This window comes from Lethenteron reissneri, chromosome 70 (assembly GCF_015708825.2).
Source record: "Lethenteron reissneri isolate LAM-NWPU_2019-01 chromosome 70, ASM1570882v1, whole genome shotgun sequence".
In the NCBI taxonomy this organism is placed as follows: Eukaryota; Metazoa; Chordata; class Hyperoartia; order Petromyzontiformes; family Petromyzontidae; genus Lethenteron; species Lethenteron reissneri.
The window spans coordinates 2220170-2237820 of record NC_083848.1 but is presented as its reverse complement, the minus strand read 5'-3'; the positions used below and the strand labels follow the sequence as shown (position 1 = coordinate 2237820).

General features: G+C 54.2%; 1 protein-coding gene across 1 annotated transcript in view; it reads right to left on the bottom strand.

Annotated features, from left to right (window-relative positions):
* Positions 1-17267, bottom strand: part of LOC133360893 (alpha-2-macroglobulin-like) — a 95263-nt gene extending 77996 nt beyond the window's left edge. The window contains exons 1-3 of the mRNA XM_061579762.1: positions 17095-17267; positions 9308-9536; positions 2603-2759 (exon numbers count right to left, since the gene is read on the bottom strand). Coding sequence (XP_061435746.1) covers positions 2603-2759; positions 9308-9536; positions 17095-17174 — 466 coding nt within the window. The 5' untranslated portion in view covers positions 17175-17267. The remainder of the gene's footprint in view (positions 1-2602; positions 2760-9307; positions 9537-17094) is intronic.
* Between the last annotated feature and the right edge of the window lie 384 nt (positions 17268-17651).

The window sequence follows — 17651 nt, the reverse complement described above, 5'->3', positions numbered from 1 at the left end:
TGAGTCTGTGAGTCTCTGTGTGAGTCTGTGGGTCTCTGTGTGAGTCTATGGGTCTTTGTGTGAGTCTGTGTGTCTCTGTGTGAGTCTGTGAGTCTCTGTGTGAGTCTGTGAGTCTCTGTGTGAGACTTTGGGTCTCTCTGCGAGTCTCTGTGCGAGTCTGTGGGTCTCTGTGTGAGTCTCTGTGCGAGTCTGTGGGTCTTTGTGGGAGTCTGTGGGTCTCTGTGTGAGTCTGTGTGTCTCTGTGAGTCTCTGTGTGAGAATTTGGGTCTTGCTGCGAGTCTGTGGGTCTCTGTGTGAGTCTATGGGTCTTTGTGCGAGTCTGTGTGTCTCTGTGTGAGTCTGTGAGTCTCTGTGTGAGTCTGTGAGTCTCTGTGTGAGACTTTGGGTCTCTCTGCGAGTCTCTGTGCGAGTCTGTGGGTCTCTGTGTGAGTCTCTGTGCGAGTCTGTGGGTCTTTGTGGGAGTCTGTTGGTCTCTGTGTGAGTCTGTGTGTCTCTGTGAGTCTCTGTGTGAGACTTTGGGTCTTGCTGCGAGTCTGTGGGTCTCTGTGTGAGTCTATGGGTCTCTGTGCGAGTCTGTGCGTCTCTGTTTGATTCTCTGTGCGAGTCTGTGGGTCTCTGTGTGAGTCTCTGTGCGAGTCTGTGGGTCTCTGTGTGAGTATGTGGGTCTCTGTGTGAGTCTGTGCGTCTCTGTTTGATTCTCTGTGCGAGTCTGTGGGTCTCTGTGTGAGTCTCTGTGCGAGTCTGTGGGTCTCTGTGCGAGTCTGTGGGTCTCTGTGTGAGTCTCTGTGCGAGTCTGTGGGTCTTTGTGGGAGTCTGTGGGTCTCTGTGTGAGTCTATGAGTCTTTGTGCGAGTCTGTGGGTCTCTGTGTGAGTCTATGGGTCTCTCTGCGAGTCTCTGTGTGAGTCTGTGGGTCTCTGTGTGAGTCTGTGGGTCTCTGTGTGAGTCTGTGGGTCTCTGTTTGATTCTCTGTGCGAGTCTGTGTGTCTCTGTGAGTCTCTGTGTGGGTCTTTGGGTCTCTCTGGGAGTCTGTGGGTCTCTGTGTGAGTCTATGGGTCTCTCTGCGAGTCTCTGTGTGAGTCTGTGGGTCTCTGTGTGAGTCTGTGGGTCTCTGTTTGATTCTCTGTGCGAGTCTGTGGGTCTTTGTGGGAGTCTGTTGGTCTCTGTGCGGGTCTCTGTGTGAGTCTGTGGGTCTCTGTGTGAGTCTGTGGGTCTCTGCGTGAGTCTGTGGGTCTCTGTGTGACTCTGTGTGTGAGTCTGTGGGTCTCTGTGCGAGTCTCTGTGTGAGTCTGTGGGTCTCTGTGTGAGTCTGTGGGTCTCTGCGTGAGTCTGTGGGTCTCTGTGTGACTCTGTGTGTGAGTCTGTGGGTCTCTGTGCGAGTCTCTGTGTGAGTCTGTGGGTCTCTGTGTGAGTCTGTGGGTCTCTGCGTGAGTCTGTGGGTCTCTGTGTGACTCTGTGTGTGAGTTTGTGGGTCTCTGTGCGAGTCTCTGTGTGAGTCTGTGGGTCTCTGCGTGAGTCTGTGGGTCTCTTTGCGGGTCTCTGTGACGACCTCGCGTGGCGCGTGCCGACGTGACATTTTTTCTTGGCGCACGCGAAAAATTCCGAAATGTCATCGACCCGCTGGACATTGCATGTCCACGCTGTGTGGGGGTTAGTTTCTTTTATCGCGAACCGAGCGTTCGTGAGACGGACCGGATAACCACCCCCCGCCTCCCTGCCATTATGCACTACGCTACCCCATTATACACTATACTCTACACTACACTCTACACTACACTCCACTATAATACACTACAATATTATGCACTACGCTACCCTATTATACACTATACTCTACACTACACTCTACACTACACTCCACTATAATACACTACACTATTATACACTACGCTACCCCCATTATACACTATACTCTACACTACACTCTACACTACACTCCACTATAATACACTACACTATTATGCACTACGCTACCCCATTATACACTATAATATACACTACACTCTACACTCTACTCCACTGGATCTTTGTCTGTGTATAGGCGCTGCTACTCGCTATTGACAGCACTTGCCCCAACAGTCTGTTAGAGGCTACACGGTGGATCTTTGTCTGTGTATAGGTGCTGCTGCTACTCGCTACTAAAAACACTTGCCTCAACAGTCTGTTAGAGGCTACACGGGGGATCTTTGTCTGTGTATAGGTGCTGCTACTCGCTACTGACAGTACTTGCCCCAACAGTCTGTTAGAGGCTACACGGTGGATCTTTGTCTGTGTATAGGCGCTGCTATTCGCTACTGACAACTCTTGCCCAAACAGTCTGTTAGAGGCTACACGGGGGATCTTTGTCTGTGTGTAGGCGCTGCTATTCGCTACTGACAACTCTTGCCCAAACAGTCTGTTAGAGGCTACACGGGGGATCTTTGTCTGTGTGTAGGCGCTGCTATTCGCTACTGACAACTCTTGCCCAAACAGTCTGTTAGAGGCTACACGGGAAATACTTATCTTTGCACACACACACGCGCAAAGACACAAAGACAAAGGCCCCCCGTATAGCCTGAACAGACTGTTAGGGAAAGGGGGGTGGGGGACGGCCTTCCCGCTCACCGCTCTGGCCGGGCTTGTAGACGGGCTTGTCCGTCTGCACGAAGACGACGTCCTTGGCCTTCCGCACCACCACCGCGTGCGTCTTGGTGAAGTTGAGCCCCTCGCCGGCCGCTCGCACCACGAGGTTGGCGTACGTCGTCCCCTGGACGTCGGGGACCTGCGCGGCGCCGCGAACGCCGGAGGCATCGATGTCAAGGGGGTCATGGCGATCGTTGTCGTTGTCACGGCGATCGTCGTCACGGCGATCGTCGTCGTCGTCGTCACGGCGATCGTCGTCACGGCGATCGTCGTCGTCGTCGTCACGGCGATCGTCGACGTGGAGATCGTCGTCGTCGTCACGGCGATCGTCGTCGTCATCATCGCGGCCATTGTCGTCATCATCGTCGTCGTCATGGCGATCGTCGTCGTCATCGTCGTCGTCGTGGCCATTGTCGTCATTATCGTCGTCGTCACCGTCATAGCCGTCATCAACCACGTGACCTGCTGCTGATCTACTCATTCTTCCCGCTTGGCACTGCGGTCTTCACGCCGTTTGGTGTGTATGTGTGCGTGTGTGTGTGTGTGCGTGTGTGTGTGTGCGTGTGTGTGTGTGTGTATACGTGTGTGTGTGTGCGTGTGTGCGTGTGTACGTGTGTGTGTGTATACGTGTGTGTGTGCGTGTGTGCGTGTGTACGTGTGTACGTGTGTGTGTGTGTGCGTGTGTACGTGTGTGCGTGTGTGTGTGCGTGTGTGTGTGTGCGTGTGTACGTGTGTACGTGTGTGTGTGTGTATACGTGTGTTATGTGTGCATGTCGGTGGGGAGAGGTAGTGTAGGGGTGAGCGCAACATTGGTCACGATTATCTGAACCTGTCCTGGGCCTCCCCGAGGTTGACTTGGCCTCAAATGAGTACCTGGTGTGCTGTGTAGTAAACATCGCCACTGGGGAGACAAAGGCGGTCGAGCGTGGTGCTGGCCACCCACCCCCTCGTGTACCGTTCCGGCCTTCGTAGGTGCTCGCTAACAGCACTTGCCCCTACAGTCTGTTAAGGCTATACGGGGGATCTTTGTCTTGGGGCGTGAAGGCCGGCACAGGAGAGAGGTTAAGGAAGGAAGGATGAGGGAAGGAGGGATGAAGGAAGGAAGAAATGAAGGAGGGAATGAAATAACGAGGGAGCGAAGGAATACGGCGAGGAAGGAAGGGAGAAAGGGAATGAATTAACAAATGAGGGAAGGAAGAAGGGAAGGAATGAAGGAATTGTGGACTATGTAGTATATGGGAAGCTAAGTCACCATTTTGCATAGCCAACAGGTGCGTTGTATTATGATTATTAAGATCAGGAGATATGTTTCTCACCGGCGAAGATGTTCAATTAGGGGGATCCCCGTTTCGCAAGCGCAGAGAAGGGAGGGCATGGCTGTGGCTGAAAAGACCCGGAGCTTAGTGTAGAGCGACAGACCAGGTAGCTTCCACACAGCATTATGCAACCGATGAAAAGATAATGCCGTTTGGCTGATTCAGAGCGAGACCTCTGCTTTCAAACCGTAGCCGGTCATGAGCACACTGCCTAGGTATGGGAAACTCTCCACTCTCTCAACAAATGCCCCATCACCAATTGGGCTTTGTGGAGGTGGAGTGTTTGATGTCACAAAATACTCAGGCAGGTGCTTAGTTTTGGTGGGGCTGATGGGAAGGCCCCACCTCTTAGTGGCACACTCCAGGTTCATCAGCAGTGCCTCCAACTCCTCCTCTATGTGAGCAGCAATCACCAGATCATCAGCATAAGTCACATGATTGACCAATAGGGAGCCATCCCTTGACTGCACCCGGGCATCGATCAGCCACCCACTGTATCTGTACCAGATGGAAAGTTCTGACGAACCGTGTGATCGAAATAGATGTTAAAATAATGTGGGAGCCAGAGGACATCCATATCACACCCCAAGGTGAACAGGGATTGGCTCCAACTCCCGGCCACGTAGTCTTACCCGGGCTTGCCCACCATAATGAAGGTCCTTAATGATTTTGAGCAGAGTCTGGATCGCCTTCTGTACTTCCTCAATAGATGGCACTTCAGCCAGCCACTCACAACAGGTGACTACTTCTTACAATATTTGAGGCACCGCAGCCTCAGCAGGATCATCCCCACTTCGCCCCTTATGTTTTCAGGAGGAAGGATTTCCCCTACCCCAAGACCTCACAGAAATGCTCAAAAAATCTGGAAACCTGCTCCTGGGGGTCAGAGATTAGATCACCTATTTTTGTTCCGCTGATGGCGATGGCGTTAAAGAGTGATTTGTGATCGCGGGCTGCTGCGGCAGACTCCATCTCCTCAGCAACTCACGACCACCACCCATCCTTGCAGCGCCAAGTGAAGGCCGCGGCAAACCTCCGCATTCTCCGATGTGGGATGCTGTAGACAATGAGAGTGGGCCTGTCACTTTTTCTCAGCTAGCCGAAACACCTCCTCCATCAGCCAGGGTCTCTGGCGAGGCTTAGACTGTGTACCCAAAGCAGCCATTGCAGCTGCATGAGCCACTGTCCTAAACCTCACCCATTTCCTCTCGGCATCAGGATGCGTGGGGGACGATGCCAACCCCAGCCGCAGGCGATGATGAAATTCCCACTTGCAACTTTCATCAGCTAGCTGAGACCAGGCCAATGTGGGTGTACACACAACACCGGAGTGAAAGAATGACAGGCGCATCTTACATATGACAAGCGGATAGTTAGTGGGCAGATCAGCTCCACGGTAGGTTCTGGCGTCAAAGAAATGGGCCCGCATCTGCTGTTCCGTAACTATATAGTCCAGCAGATGTTCTTTCTTGGACCCAGAGTGCATCCATGATGTTGTGTGGATGCTCCGATGCCGGAACAGCGTGTTGGTAATTACAAGCCCATGGGCTGCACATACGTCTAGCAGCCTTCGACCGTTGTGATTGAGCTGATCTGGTCCATGCCTTCCAATCACCCCAGCCCAGGTGCCAGCAGCATGACCCACTCGGGCATTAAAGTCACAGGATGACTCTGTCCCGAGGGGCCAATTTAGCTAGAACCTGTGACAGGAGGTCATAAAAGGCATCCGACTCATCGGCCTTGCCTGCATCCTTCCACTGATGTTCATCTTCGGTTGGGGCATATGTAACCACCATCACCACTCCTTGTCTCCGTTTGATTGGAAGGTGAGACACACAGTACAGCTTACAGCTTCCCACACCTCACTGCCATGCTCCCACGCCCCCTTCATTGTTTTGTTCAGAAGAAGAACTGCTCCATGTTGTTTCGCAGTCTCATGCCCCGAGTAGAGGATTATCCACACATCGTGGTGGCTGGAGCCAGAGTCGGTCCACCGGGCCTTCTGAATACCACAGAGATCCAGGCGGTACTGGTCCAGCTCCCGACAGAGGAGTGTTAGCCTCTCCTCCGCAGTGAGCGTTCTAACATTCCACGTGGCCACTCGCAGTGGCTTTTAAAATCCTTTATATTAAGTTCCCTTGCTTGCTTGCTTGCGCGCTTACGACCGTGCAAATCTTTCGGTCGTTTTTTAACCCACTTCCCGTGATCCAATCGAGCTGACATTTTGCACACAGACTCGTTGTGCGTGACAATTTATTTTCGTGAACATTTTTTTCCCAAAATTTTCCACTTTTTAGGAATTTTTTTTTTCATATTTTATTTAAAATATTAATGTGATAAAAATGAAACTCTTACTCAAGAAAAACAGAAACGAATAATAAAATAAAACCGATGCCACGCATATAAAGGATTTATAGTGAAAAACTTTGTTTTTACGGGTTAATTTTTGCTGTTTCTGGGGGAACTCCAATGGTAAGGATTCAGGCTCCTGGCTCTGCCTCGTCGAATCTTCTTTACAAAAAGGTCAAAATGCAAAGCGAGCGGTGTTCAAAAGTGGGCGCACCACAAAAGCGTGTGAACCTCGGAGCGCCACCAGTGCGTTGCGTTGCGCTGTTCATTGGGAAGGCAATGAACAGTGCAACGCGCAAAATTTTTACGTTGTGCTGAGCCTAGGCTTTTCTTGCATAGGTTACTTTGCCAATTCGCGTATAAGAAAGATCAACTATGATAATTGTTTTTTACCCTTTAATCTGGCAACAAAACTGACACCTTTTTTACGAGGAGTCATGTTTTGTTGCCAGATTAAAGGGTAAAAAAACAATTATCATATTTTTTACTGGCAAATGAGGTACCAAAGATCAACTACTTTATACGTTACGTGATTAAATTATTTCTGTAGTTTGCATATTGTTAATATATGAATGTCTTCATTATTAATTGTATAAGTACGTATTGTCTCGTTCATGTAGTATTAGCAGGAGCTGTGGGAGGCGCACCGGATGTTTGATGTTACGTATTAAAATGTTTCCTGTTAAATGTTTGTCAAATAATAACAATAATAATGTTAAATGATGTTAAGTTTCGATAAGCAGCTGTTAATTATAACAGAGATGTGGAGCTATCGTCAGGGACCCGTTGTGACGTTGTAGGGTTATCTCTGATCGCTTTTGCAGATTTCACAATTTTTTCCTTCTGACGACGACTTTTGAAACAAAGTGTTTTCCATTTTGCAGAACTCACAAACCCCCCATCGTCAAGTCATCCCACTTCTCCCAGGAGGACAGAAATGCAACGGGGTGTCCACTTCTCATCATCTCCCAACTTTATGATTTTATTGCTGTTGTCAAAATGACCGACCTGTTGACCCTCCGCCCATCCCACCTCCCTCCTTGAAAGGATTAACAATGGGAGGAGAGGGAGCAGGCAGCACCGTCTACAGAAGGAATGAGGCAGGGAAGGAGGGAAGGAGTGCTCGGTGGCAGATGACGGGGAGCTCTGCATGCTGATAAGAGCTACCCGTCGGAGGCCGTCGGACTGCGAGAAGGGCTGCGTGCAGAACGAGAGAGTGAGCGAGAGAGTGAGCGAGAAAGTGACAGAGAGAGTGAGCGAGAGAGTGAGCGAGAGAGTGAGCGAGAGAGTGAGCGAGAGAGTGAGCGAGAGAGTGAGCGAGAGAGTGAGCGAGGGAGTGAGCGAGAGAGAGAGAGCGAGAGAGTGAGCGAGAGAGAGTGAGCGAGAGAGAGTGAGCGAGAGAGAGTGAGCGAGAGAGTGAGCGAGAGAGTGAGCGAGAGAGTGACCGAGAGAGTGACCGAGAGAGTGACAGAGAGAGTGACCAAGAGAGTGACAGAGAGAGTGACCAAGAGAGAGAGAGCGAGAGAGTGAGCGAGAGAGAGTGAGCGAGAGAGAGTGAGCGAGAGAGAGTGAGCGAGAGAGTGAGCGAGAGAGTGAGCGAGAGAGTGAGCGAGAAAGTGACAGAGAGAGTGAGCGAGAGAGTGACCGAGAGAGTGAGCGAGAGAGTGACAGAGAGAGTGAGCGAGTGAGTGAGTGAGTGAGTGAGTGAGAGAGTGAGTGAGTGAGTGAGCGAGAGAGTGAGCGAGAGAGTGAGCGAGAGAGTGACAGAGAGAGTGAGCGAGAGAGTGACAGAGAGAGTGACCGAGAGAGTGACAGAGAGAGTGACCGAGAGAGTGACCGAGAGAGTGACCGAGAGAGTGACAGAGAGAGTGACCGAGAGAGAGACCGAGAGAGTGACAGAGAGAGTGACCGAGAGAGTGACCGAGAGAGTGACAGAGAGAGTGACCGAGAGAGTGACAGAGAGAGTGACCGAGAGAGTGACCGAGAGAGAGAGCGAGAGAGTGAGCGAGGGAGTGAGCGAGAAATTGAGCGAGAGAGCGAGCGAGAGAGCGAGCGAGAGAGAGTGAGCGAGAGAGAGAGCGAGAGAGTGAGCGAGAAATTGAGCGAGAAATTGAGCGAGAGAGTGAGCGAGCGAGAGAGCGAGCGAGGGAGGGAGGGAGCGAGCGAGAGAGCGAGCGAGGGTGAGAGCGAGCGAGAGAGCGAGCGGAGAGAGTGAGCGAGAGAGAGTGAGCGGAGAGAGAGTGAGCGAGAGAGAGTGAGCGAGAGAGAGTGAGCGAGAGAGAGTGAGCGAGAGAGAGTGAGCGAGAGAGAGTGAGCGAGGGAGCGAGCGAGGGAGCGAGCGAGAGAGCGAGCGAGCGAGGGAGCGAGCGAGCGAGGGAGCGAGCGAGGGAGCGAGCGAGCGAGGGAGCGAGCGAGGGAGCGAGGGAGCGAGCGAGCGAGGGAGCGAGCGAGCGAGGGAGCGAGCGAGCGAGGGAGCGAGCGAGGGAGGGAGCGAGCGAGGGAGCGAGCGAGGGAGGGAGCGAGCGAGGGAGCGAGTCGAGGGAGCGAGCGAGAGAGCGAGCGAGGGAGCGAGCGAGGGAGCGAGCGAGGGAGCGAGCGAGGGAGCGAGCGAGGGAGCGAGCGAGCGAGGGAGCGAGCGAGGGAGCGAGCGAGAGAGCGAGCGAGAGGCGGGGGTTCACATAAAGCAAAGTTTAAAAATGTAAAAAGAATAAAAAATTACGAAATGATGAACGAAGCAAAGTGCCGACTACACCGAGCATCTTCTTGTTTCCACTGATCGTAAAAAAAAGAAGGGGAAGGAAGGAGCGAAGGAATGAGTGAACGGGGGAGGGAAGGAATGAAATAAGGAGAGGATGAAGGGGAAGGAATGAGGGAATGAGTGAGGGAAGGAAGGAGCGAAGGAATGAGTGAACGGGGGAGGGAAGGAATGAAATACGGAGAGAATGAAGGGCAAGGAAGGAGGGAATGAATGAGGGAAAGAAATGAAGAAACGAAGGGGGCGTCGCATAGTGGGTGTCCACACCGTGAAGGAGAAGCAGTGGTGGAGGTCACCGCCGCTGGGCTGGAGGAGCACCCCCGCATCCACCTCTCCCACCACGGTGTGGTTCTGTGCCACGTGGCTCGTGTCACGCGAGTCCTTGTAGTGGAGCGTCGCCCGAAACGTCACCTCCCCGGTCACGCCCAGCAGCGAGACGCAGAGCCGCTCCGATGAGAGCGCGTGCAGCTCGGACGGCACGAACACCAGGTAGTGCCTAGGGTCACGCGCACGGACAACAGCTAGTGTCACTCACACAGACACCAGCTAGTGTCACTCACACAGACACCAGCTAGTGTCACTCACACAGGACACCAGCTAGTGTCACTCAACCAGACACCAGATAGTGCCTAGGGTCACGCGCACGGGCACCAGCTAGTGATTAGTGTCACTCACACAGACACCAGCTAGCGTCACTCACACAGACACCAGGTAGTGCCTAGCGTCACGCGCACGGACAACAGCTAGTGCCACTCACACAGACACCAGCTAGTGTCACTCACATAGACACCAGCTAGTGCCTAGCGTCACTCACACAGACACCAGCTAGTGCCTAGCGTTACTCACACAGACACCAGCTAGTGCCTAGCGCCACTCACACAGACACCAGCTAGTGCCTAGCGTTACTCACACAGACACCAGCTAGTGCCTAGCGTTACTCACACAGACACCAGCTAGTGCCTAGCGCCACTCACACAGACACCAGCTAGTGCCTAGCGTCACTCACACAGACATCAGCTAGTGCCTAGCGTCACTCACACAGACATCAGCTAGTGCCTAGCGCCACTCAAACAGACACCAGCTAGTGCCTAGCCTCACTCACACAGACACCAGCTAGTGCCTAGCGTCACTCGCACGGACACCAGCTAGTGCCTAGCGTCACTCACACAGACACCAGCTAGTGCCTAGCGTCACTCACACAGACACCAGCTAGTGCCTAGCGTCACTCACACAGACACCGGCTAGTGCCTAGCGTCACTCACATAGACAACAGATAGTGCCTAGCGCCACTCACACAGACACCAGCTAGTGCCTAGCGTCACTCACACAGACACCAGCTAGCGCCTAGCGCCACTCACACAGACACCAGCTAGTGCCTAGCGCCACTCACACAGACACCAGCTAGTGTCTAGCGTCACTCACACAGACACCAGCTAGTGCCTAGCGTCACTCACACAGACACCAGCTAGCGCCTAGCGTCACTCACACAGACACCAGCTAGTGCCTAGTGCCACTCACACAGACACCAGATAGTGCCTAGCGTCACTCACACAGACAACCAGATAGTGCCTAGCGTCACTCACACGGACACCAGCTAGTGCCTAGCGTCACTCACACAGACACCAGCTAGCGTCACTCACACAGACACCAGCTAGTGTCACTCACACAGACACCAGCTAGTGCCACTCACACAGACACCAGCTAGTGCCACTCACACAGACACCAGCTAGTGTCACTCACACAGACACCAGCTAGTGCCACTCACACAGACACCAGCTAGTGTCACTCACACAGACACCAGATAGTGCCACTCACACAGACACCAGCTAGTGTCACTCACACAGACACCAGCTAGTGTCACTCACACAGACACCAGCTAGTGTCACACACACAGACACCAGCTAGTGCACTCACACAGACACCAGCTAGTGTCACTCACACAGACACCAGCTAGTGTCACTCACACAGACACCAGCTAGTGCCACTCACACAGACACCAGCTAGTGTCACTCACACAGACACCAGCTAGTGTCACTCAAACAGACACCAGCTAGTGCCACTCACACAGACACCAGCTAGTGTCACTCACACAGACACCAGCTAGTGTCACTCACACAGACACCAGCTAGTGTCACTCAAACAGACACCAGCTAGTGCCACTCACACAGACACCAGCTAGTGTCACTCACACAGACACCAGCTAGTGTCACTCACACAGACACCAGCTAGTGCCACTCACACAGACACCAGTTAGTGTCACTCACACAGACACCAGCTAGTGCCACTCACACAGACACCAGCTAGTGCCACTCACACAGACACCAGCTAGTGTCACTCACACAGACACCAGCTAGTGCCACTCACACAGACACCAGCTAGTGCCACTCACACAGACACCAGCTAGTGTCACTCACACAGACACCAGCTAGTGCCACTCACACAGACACCAGCTAGTGCCTAGCGTCACTCACACAGACACCAGTTAGTGCCTAGCGCCACTCACACAGACACCAGCTAATGCCTAGCGCCACTCACACAGACACCAGCTAGTGCCTAGCGCCACTCACACAGACACCAACTAGTGCCTAGCGCCACTCACACAGATACCAGCTAGTACCTAGCACCACTCACACAGACACCAACTAGTGCCTAGCGCCACTCACACAGACACCAGCTAGTGCCTAGCGTCACTCACATAGACACCAGCTAGTGCCTAGCATCATTCACACAGACACCAGCTAGTGCCTAGCATCACTCACACAGACACCAGCTAGTGCTTAGCGTCACTCACACAGACACCAGCTAGTGCCTAGCATCACTCACACAGACATCAGCTAGTGCCTAGCGCCACTCACACAGACACCAGCTAGTGCCTAGCATCACTCACAAAGACACCAGCTAGTGCCTAGCGTCACTCACACAGACACCAGCTAGTGCCTAGCGTCACTCACACAGACACCAGCTAGTGCTTAGCGTCACTCACACAGACACCAGCTAGTGCCTAGTGCCACTCACACAGACACCAGCTAGTGCCTAGCGTCACTCACACAGACACCAGCTAGTGCCTAGCGTCACTCACACAGACACCAGCTAGTGCCTAGTGTCACTCACACAGACACCAGCTAGTGCTTAGCGTCACTCACACAGACACCAGCTAGTGCCTAGCGCCACTCACACAGACACCAGCTAGTGCTTAGCGTCACTCACACAGACACCAGCTAGTGCTTAGCGCCACTCACACAGACACCAGCTAGTGCCTAGCGTCACGCGCACGGACAACGGCTAGCGTCACTCACACAGACACCAGCTAGTGCCTAGCGTCACTCACACAGACACCAGCTAGTGCCTAGCGTGACGCGCACGGACAACGGCTAGTGCCACTCACACAGACACCAGCTAGTGTCACTCACACAGACACCAGCTAGTGTCACTCACACAAACACCAGCTAGTGTCACTCACAGACACCAGCTAGTGCCACTCACACAGACACCAGATAGTGCCTAGCGTCACACGCACGGACAATGGCTAGTGTCACTCACACAGACACCAGATAGTGTCACTCACACAGACACCAGCTAGTGTCACTCACACAGACACCAGCTGGTGTCACTCACACAGACACCAGATAGTGTCACTCACACAGACACCAGCTAGTGTCACTCACACAGACACCAGATAGTGCCACTCACACAGACACCAGCTGGTGTCACTCACACAGACACCAGATAGTGTCACTCAAACAGACACCAGCTAGTGCCACTCACACAGACACCAGCTAGTGCCACTCACACAGACACCAGATAGTGCCACTCACACAGACACCAGTTAGTGTCACTCACACAGACACCAGCTAGTGCCACTCACACAGACACCAGCTAGTGCCACTCACACAGACACCAGCTAGTGTCACTCACACAGACACCAGCTAGTGCCACTCACACAGACACCAGCTAGTGCCACTCACACAGACACCAGCTAGCGTCACTCACACAGACACCAGCTAGTGCCACTCACACAGACACTAGCTAGTGCCTAGCATCACTCACACAGACACCAGTTAGTGCCTAGCGCCACTCACACAGACACCAGCTAGCGTCACTCACACAGACACCAGCTAGTGCCACTCACACAGACACCCAGCTAGTGCCACTCACACAGACACCAGCTAGTGCCACTCACACAGACACCAGCTAGTGCCACTCACACAGACACCAGCTAGTGCCACTCACACAGACACCAGCTAGCGTCACTCACACAGACACCAGCTAGTGCCACTCACACAGACACCAGCTAGTGCCTAGCGCCACTCACACAGACACCAGTTAGTGCCTAGCGCCACTCACACGGACACCAGCTAGTGCCTAGCGCCACTCACACAGACACCAACTAGTGCCTAGCGCCACTCACACAGACACCAGCTAGTGCCTAGCGCCACTCACACAGACACCAACTAGTGCCTAGCGCCACTCACACAGACACCAGCTAGTCCCTAGCGTCATTCACATAGACACCAGCTAGTGCCTAGCATCACTCACACAGACACCAGCTAGTGCCTAGCATCACTCACACAGACACCAGCTAGTGCTTAGCGTCACTCACACAGACACCAGCTAGTGCCTAGCATCACTCACACAGACATCAGCTAGTGCCTAGCGCCACTCACACAGACACCAGCTAGTGCCTAGCATCACTCACACAGACACCAGCTAGTGCCTAGCATCACTCACACAGACACCAGCTAGTGCCTAGCGCCACTCACACAGACACCAGCTAGTGCCTAGTGTCACACAGACACCAGCTAGTGCCTAGCGCCACTCACACAGACACCAGCTAGTGCCTAGCGTCACTCACACAGACACCAGCTAGTGCCTAGCGCCACTCGCACAGACACCAGCTAGTGCCTAGCGCCACTCACACAGACACCAGCTAGTGCCTAGTGTCACACAGACACCAGCTAGTGCCTAGCGCCACTCGCACAGACACCAGCTAGTGCCTAGCGCCACTCGCACAGACACCAGCTAGTGCCTAGTGTCACACAGCCACCAGCTAGTGCCTAGCGCCACTCACACAGACACCAGCTAGTGCCTAGCGCCACTCACACAGACACCAGCTAGTGCCTAGCGCCACTCGCACAGACACCAGCTTGTGCCTAGCGCCACTCACACAGACACCAGCTAGTGCCTAGCTCCACTCACACAGACACCAGCTAGTGCCTAGCGTCACTCACACAGACACCAGCTACTGCCTAGCGCCACTCACACAGACACCAGCTAGTGCCTAGCGTCACTCACACAGACACCAGCTAGTGCCTAGCGCCACTCACACAGACATCAGCTAGTGCCACTCACACAGACAACAGCTAGTGCCTAGCGTCACTCACACAGACACCAGCTAGTGCCTAGCGTCACTCACAGACACCAGCTAGTGCCTAGCGCCACTCACACAGACACCAGCTAGTGCCTAGCGCCACTCACACAGACACCAGCTAGTGCCTAGCGCCACTCACACAGACACCGGCTAGTGCCTAGCGCCACTCACACAGACACCAGCTAGTGCCTAGCGTCACTCACACAGACACCAGCTAGTGCCTAGCGTCACTCACACAGACACCAGCTAGCGCCACTCACACAGACACCAGCTAGTGCCACTCACACAGACACCAGCTAGTGCCTAGCGGACCAACCATAGACGATTTCATTGTGCTATCGTATGTTGAGCTTATTTCAAACCATGGGTAGCCAAAAGTGCTAATCAGAGGGGTGCCAAAGCACAAGGAACTAAAACCTGACATTACGGTTACATCACCAAGGCGCTTGTGCCAGGCTAGGTGCACGTTGAGGCCACGTGAAGTGTCGATCGCCCGCTGGCAGGAGGAGGTCACGGGACAGACCCAGCAGGTGCCACGGGTCGACTGACTGAGATGAGTGGCCGATACACCACCTGTGCCCCCTACTGTGCCAGGCTAGGTACACCAGGAGGTCACGTGACAGACCCAGCAGGTGCCACGGGTCGACTGACTGAGATGAGTGGCCGATGCTCCACCACCTGTGCCCCCTGCTGTGCCAGGCTAGGTGCACCAGGCGGTCACGTGACAGACCCAGCAGGTGCCACGGGATTGACTGACTGAGACGAGTGGCCGATGCACCACCTGTGCCCCCCTACTGTGCCAGGCTAGGTGCACCTGGAGGTCACGGGGCAGACCCAGCAGGTGCCACGGGCTAGACTGACTGAGATGAGTGGCCGAGGTACCACCTGTGCCCCCTACTGTGCCAGGCTAGGTGCACCAGGAGTTCACGGGGCAGACCCAGCAGGTGCCACGGGGTCGACTGACTGAGATGAGTGACCAATGCACCACCTGTGCCCCCTACCATGCAAACTTGCTGTGCTTTAGCCACCCGGCGCTCCACACTGCCCGCACAACACAAGACAAAGATCCCCCGTATAGCCTGAACAGACTGTTGGGGCAAGTGCTGTTAGCGAGCACCTATGAAGGCCGACACAGCACACGAGGAGGTGGGTGGCCAGCACCACACTTAGACGCCTTTGTCTCGCTCGTGGCGATGTTTAGACAATGCACCAGGTGCTCATTTGAGGCTGAGTCAACCTAGGGGAGCTCCCACGACCGGTTCAGATAAAAATCGCCACTGGTGTTGGCCGTGTTACGGGAATCGAACTCGGGTCGCCGGGTTCATAGCGCAGCGTAGCGCTGACCGCTACACTAACGCTCCCCGTACAACACAAAAATATCCCCCATATAGCCCCTTAAACAGACTGTTGGGGCAAGTGCTGTTAGCGAGCACCTATGAAGACCGACACAGCACACGAGGGGGTGGGTGGCCAGCACCACGCCCGACCGCCTTTGTCTCCCTATTGGTGATGTTAACACACCGCACCAGGTACTCATTTGAGGCTGAGTCGACCTAGGGGAGCTCCCATGACCGGTTCAGATAAAAATCGCCACTGGTGTTGGCCGTGTTACGGGACTCGAACTCGGGTCGCCGGGTTCATAGCGCAGCACAGCGCTAACCGCTGCACCACCGCTCCCCACATACAACACAAAACACACACTGACAGACAAAGAAAAAGAACCCCCGTATAGCATTAACAGACTGTTGGGGCAAGTGCTGTTAGCGAGCACCTATGAAGACCGACACAGCACACGAGGGGGTGGGTGGCCAGCACCACGCCCGACCGCCTTTGTCTCCCTAGTGGCGATGTTTACACACCGCACCAGGTACTCGTTTGAGGCTGAGTCGACCTAGGGGAGGCCCAGGACCGGTTTCAGATAATCGTCATTGGTGTTGGCCGTGTTACGGGAATCGAACTCGGGTCGCCGGGTTCTTAGCGCAGCGTAGCGCTAACCGCTGCACCACCGCTCCCCACATACAACACAAAACACACACTGACAGACAAAGAAAAAGAACCCCCGTATAGCCTTTAACAGACTGTTGGGGCAAGTGCTGTTAGCGAGCACCTATGAAGGCCGGAACGGTACACGAGGGGGTGGGTGGCCAGCACCACGCCCGACCGCCTTTGTCTCCCTAGTGGCAATGTTTACACACCGCACCAGGTACTCGTTTAAGGCTGAGTCGACCTAGGGGAGGCCCAGGACCGGTTCAAATAATCGTCACTGGTGTTGGCCGTGAGCGGGATTCGAACCCGGGTCGCCGGGTTCATAGCGCAACGCGCTAACCGCTGCACCACCGCTCCCCTCAGACAGACACAGACACACACACACCGACACACACACACAGACACACACACACACACACAGACAGACACACACACAGACACACACAGACCACAACACACAGACAGACACACACAGACACACACACAGACACACACACACACACAGACACACACACACACACACAGACACACACAGACACACACAGACACACACACACACACAGACACACACACAGACACACACACACAGACAGACACACACAGACACACAGACAGACACACACAGACACACACAGACACACACAGCTTGACCTACTGCAGCAGCAGCAGCAGCAGCGTCTCTCCATCTTCCTCAACTCACCCAGAGCTCTGCTCATCCGCGCTCACGACAGCGGCCAGGGCACAGAGGAGGAGTAGAAACGCGTGCCCGGCCATACCCATGGCTCTTGCGTGGGTCAGTGGGTTGCGTTGGGTTGCCGTGGGTGGTGTGGGTGGGTCGGCGCGTGTCTTGTGTGTGAACCCCGTCCAGTTGATCGGTCGAGACGTCAATTTTGGAGATGCCGAGAGGGCTTTTATATGTGCGGAGTTCGGGGGGAAGGGAGGGTGGAGGGAGAAGTGGGGAGGGTCTGGAGAGAGGGGTGGTGCTACGGTTGGGGTGGGGGCCATGGTGATGTTGAGAGAGTGGTGGTGCTGTGGTTGGGGGCATGGTGATGTTGAGAGAGTGGTGGTGCTGTGGTTGGGGGCATGGTGATGTTGAGAGAGTGGTGGTGCTGTGGTTGGGGGCATGGTGATGTTGAGAGAGTGGTGGTGCTGTGGTTGGGGGCATGGTGATGTTGAGAGAGGGGTGGTGCTGTGGTTGGGGGCATGGTGATGTTGAGAGAGGGGTGGTGCTGTGGTTGGGGGCATGGTGATGTTGAG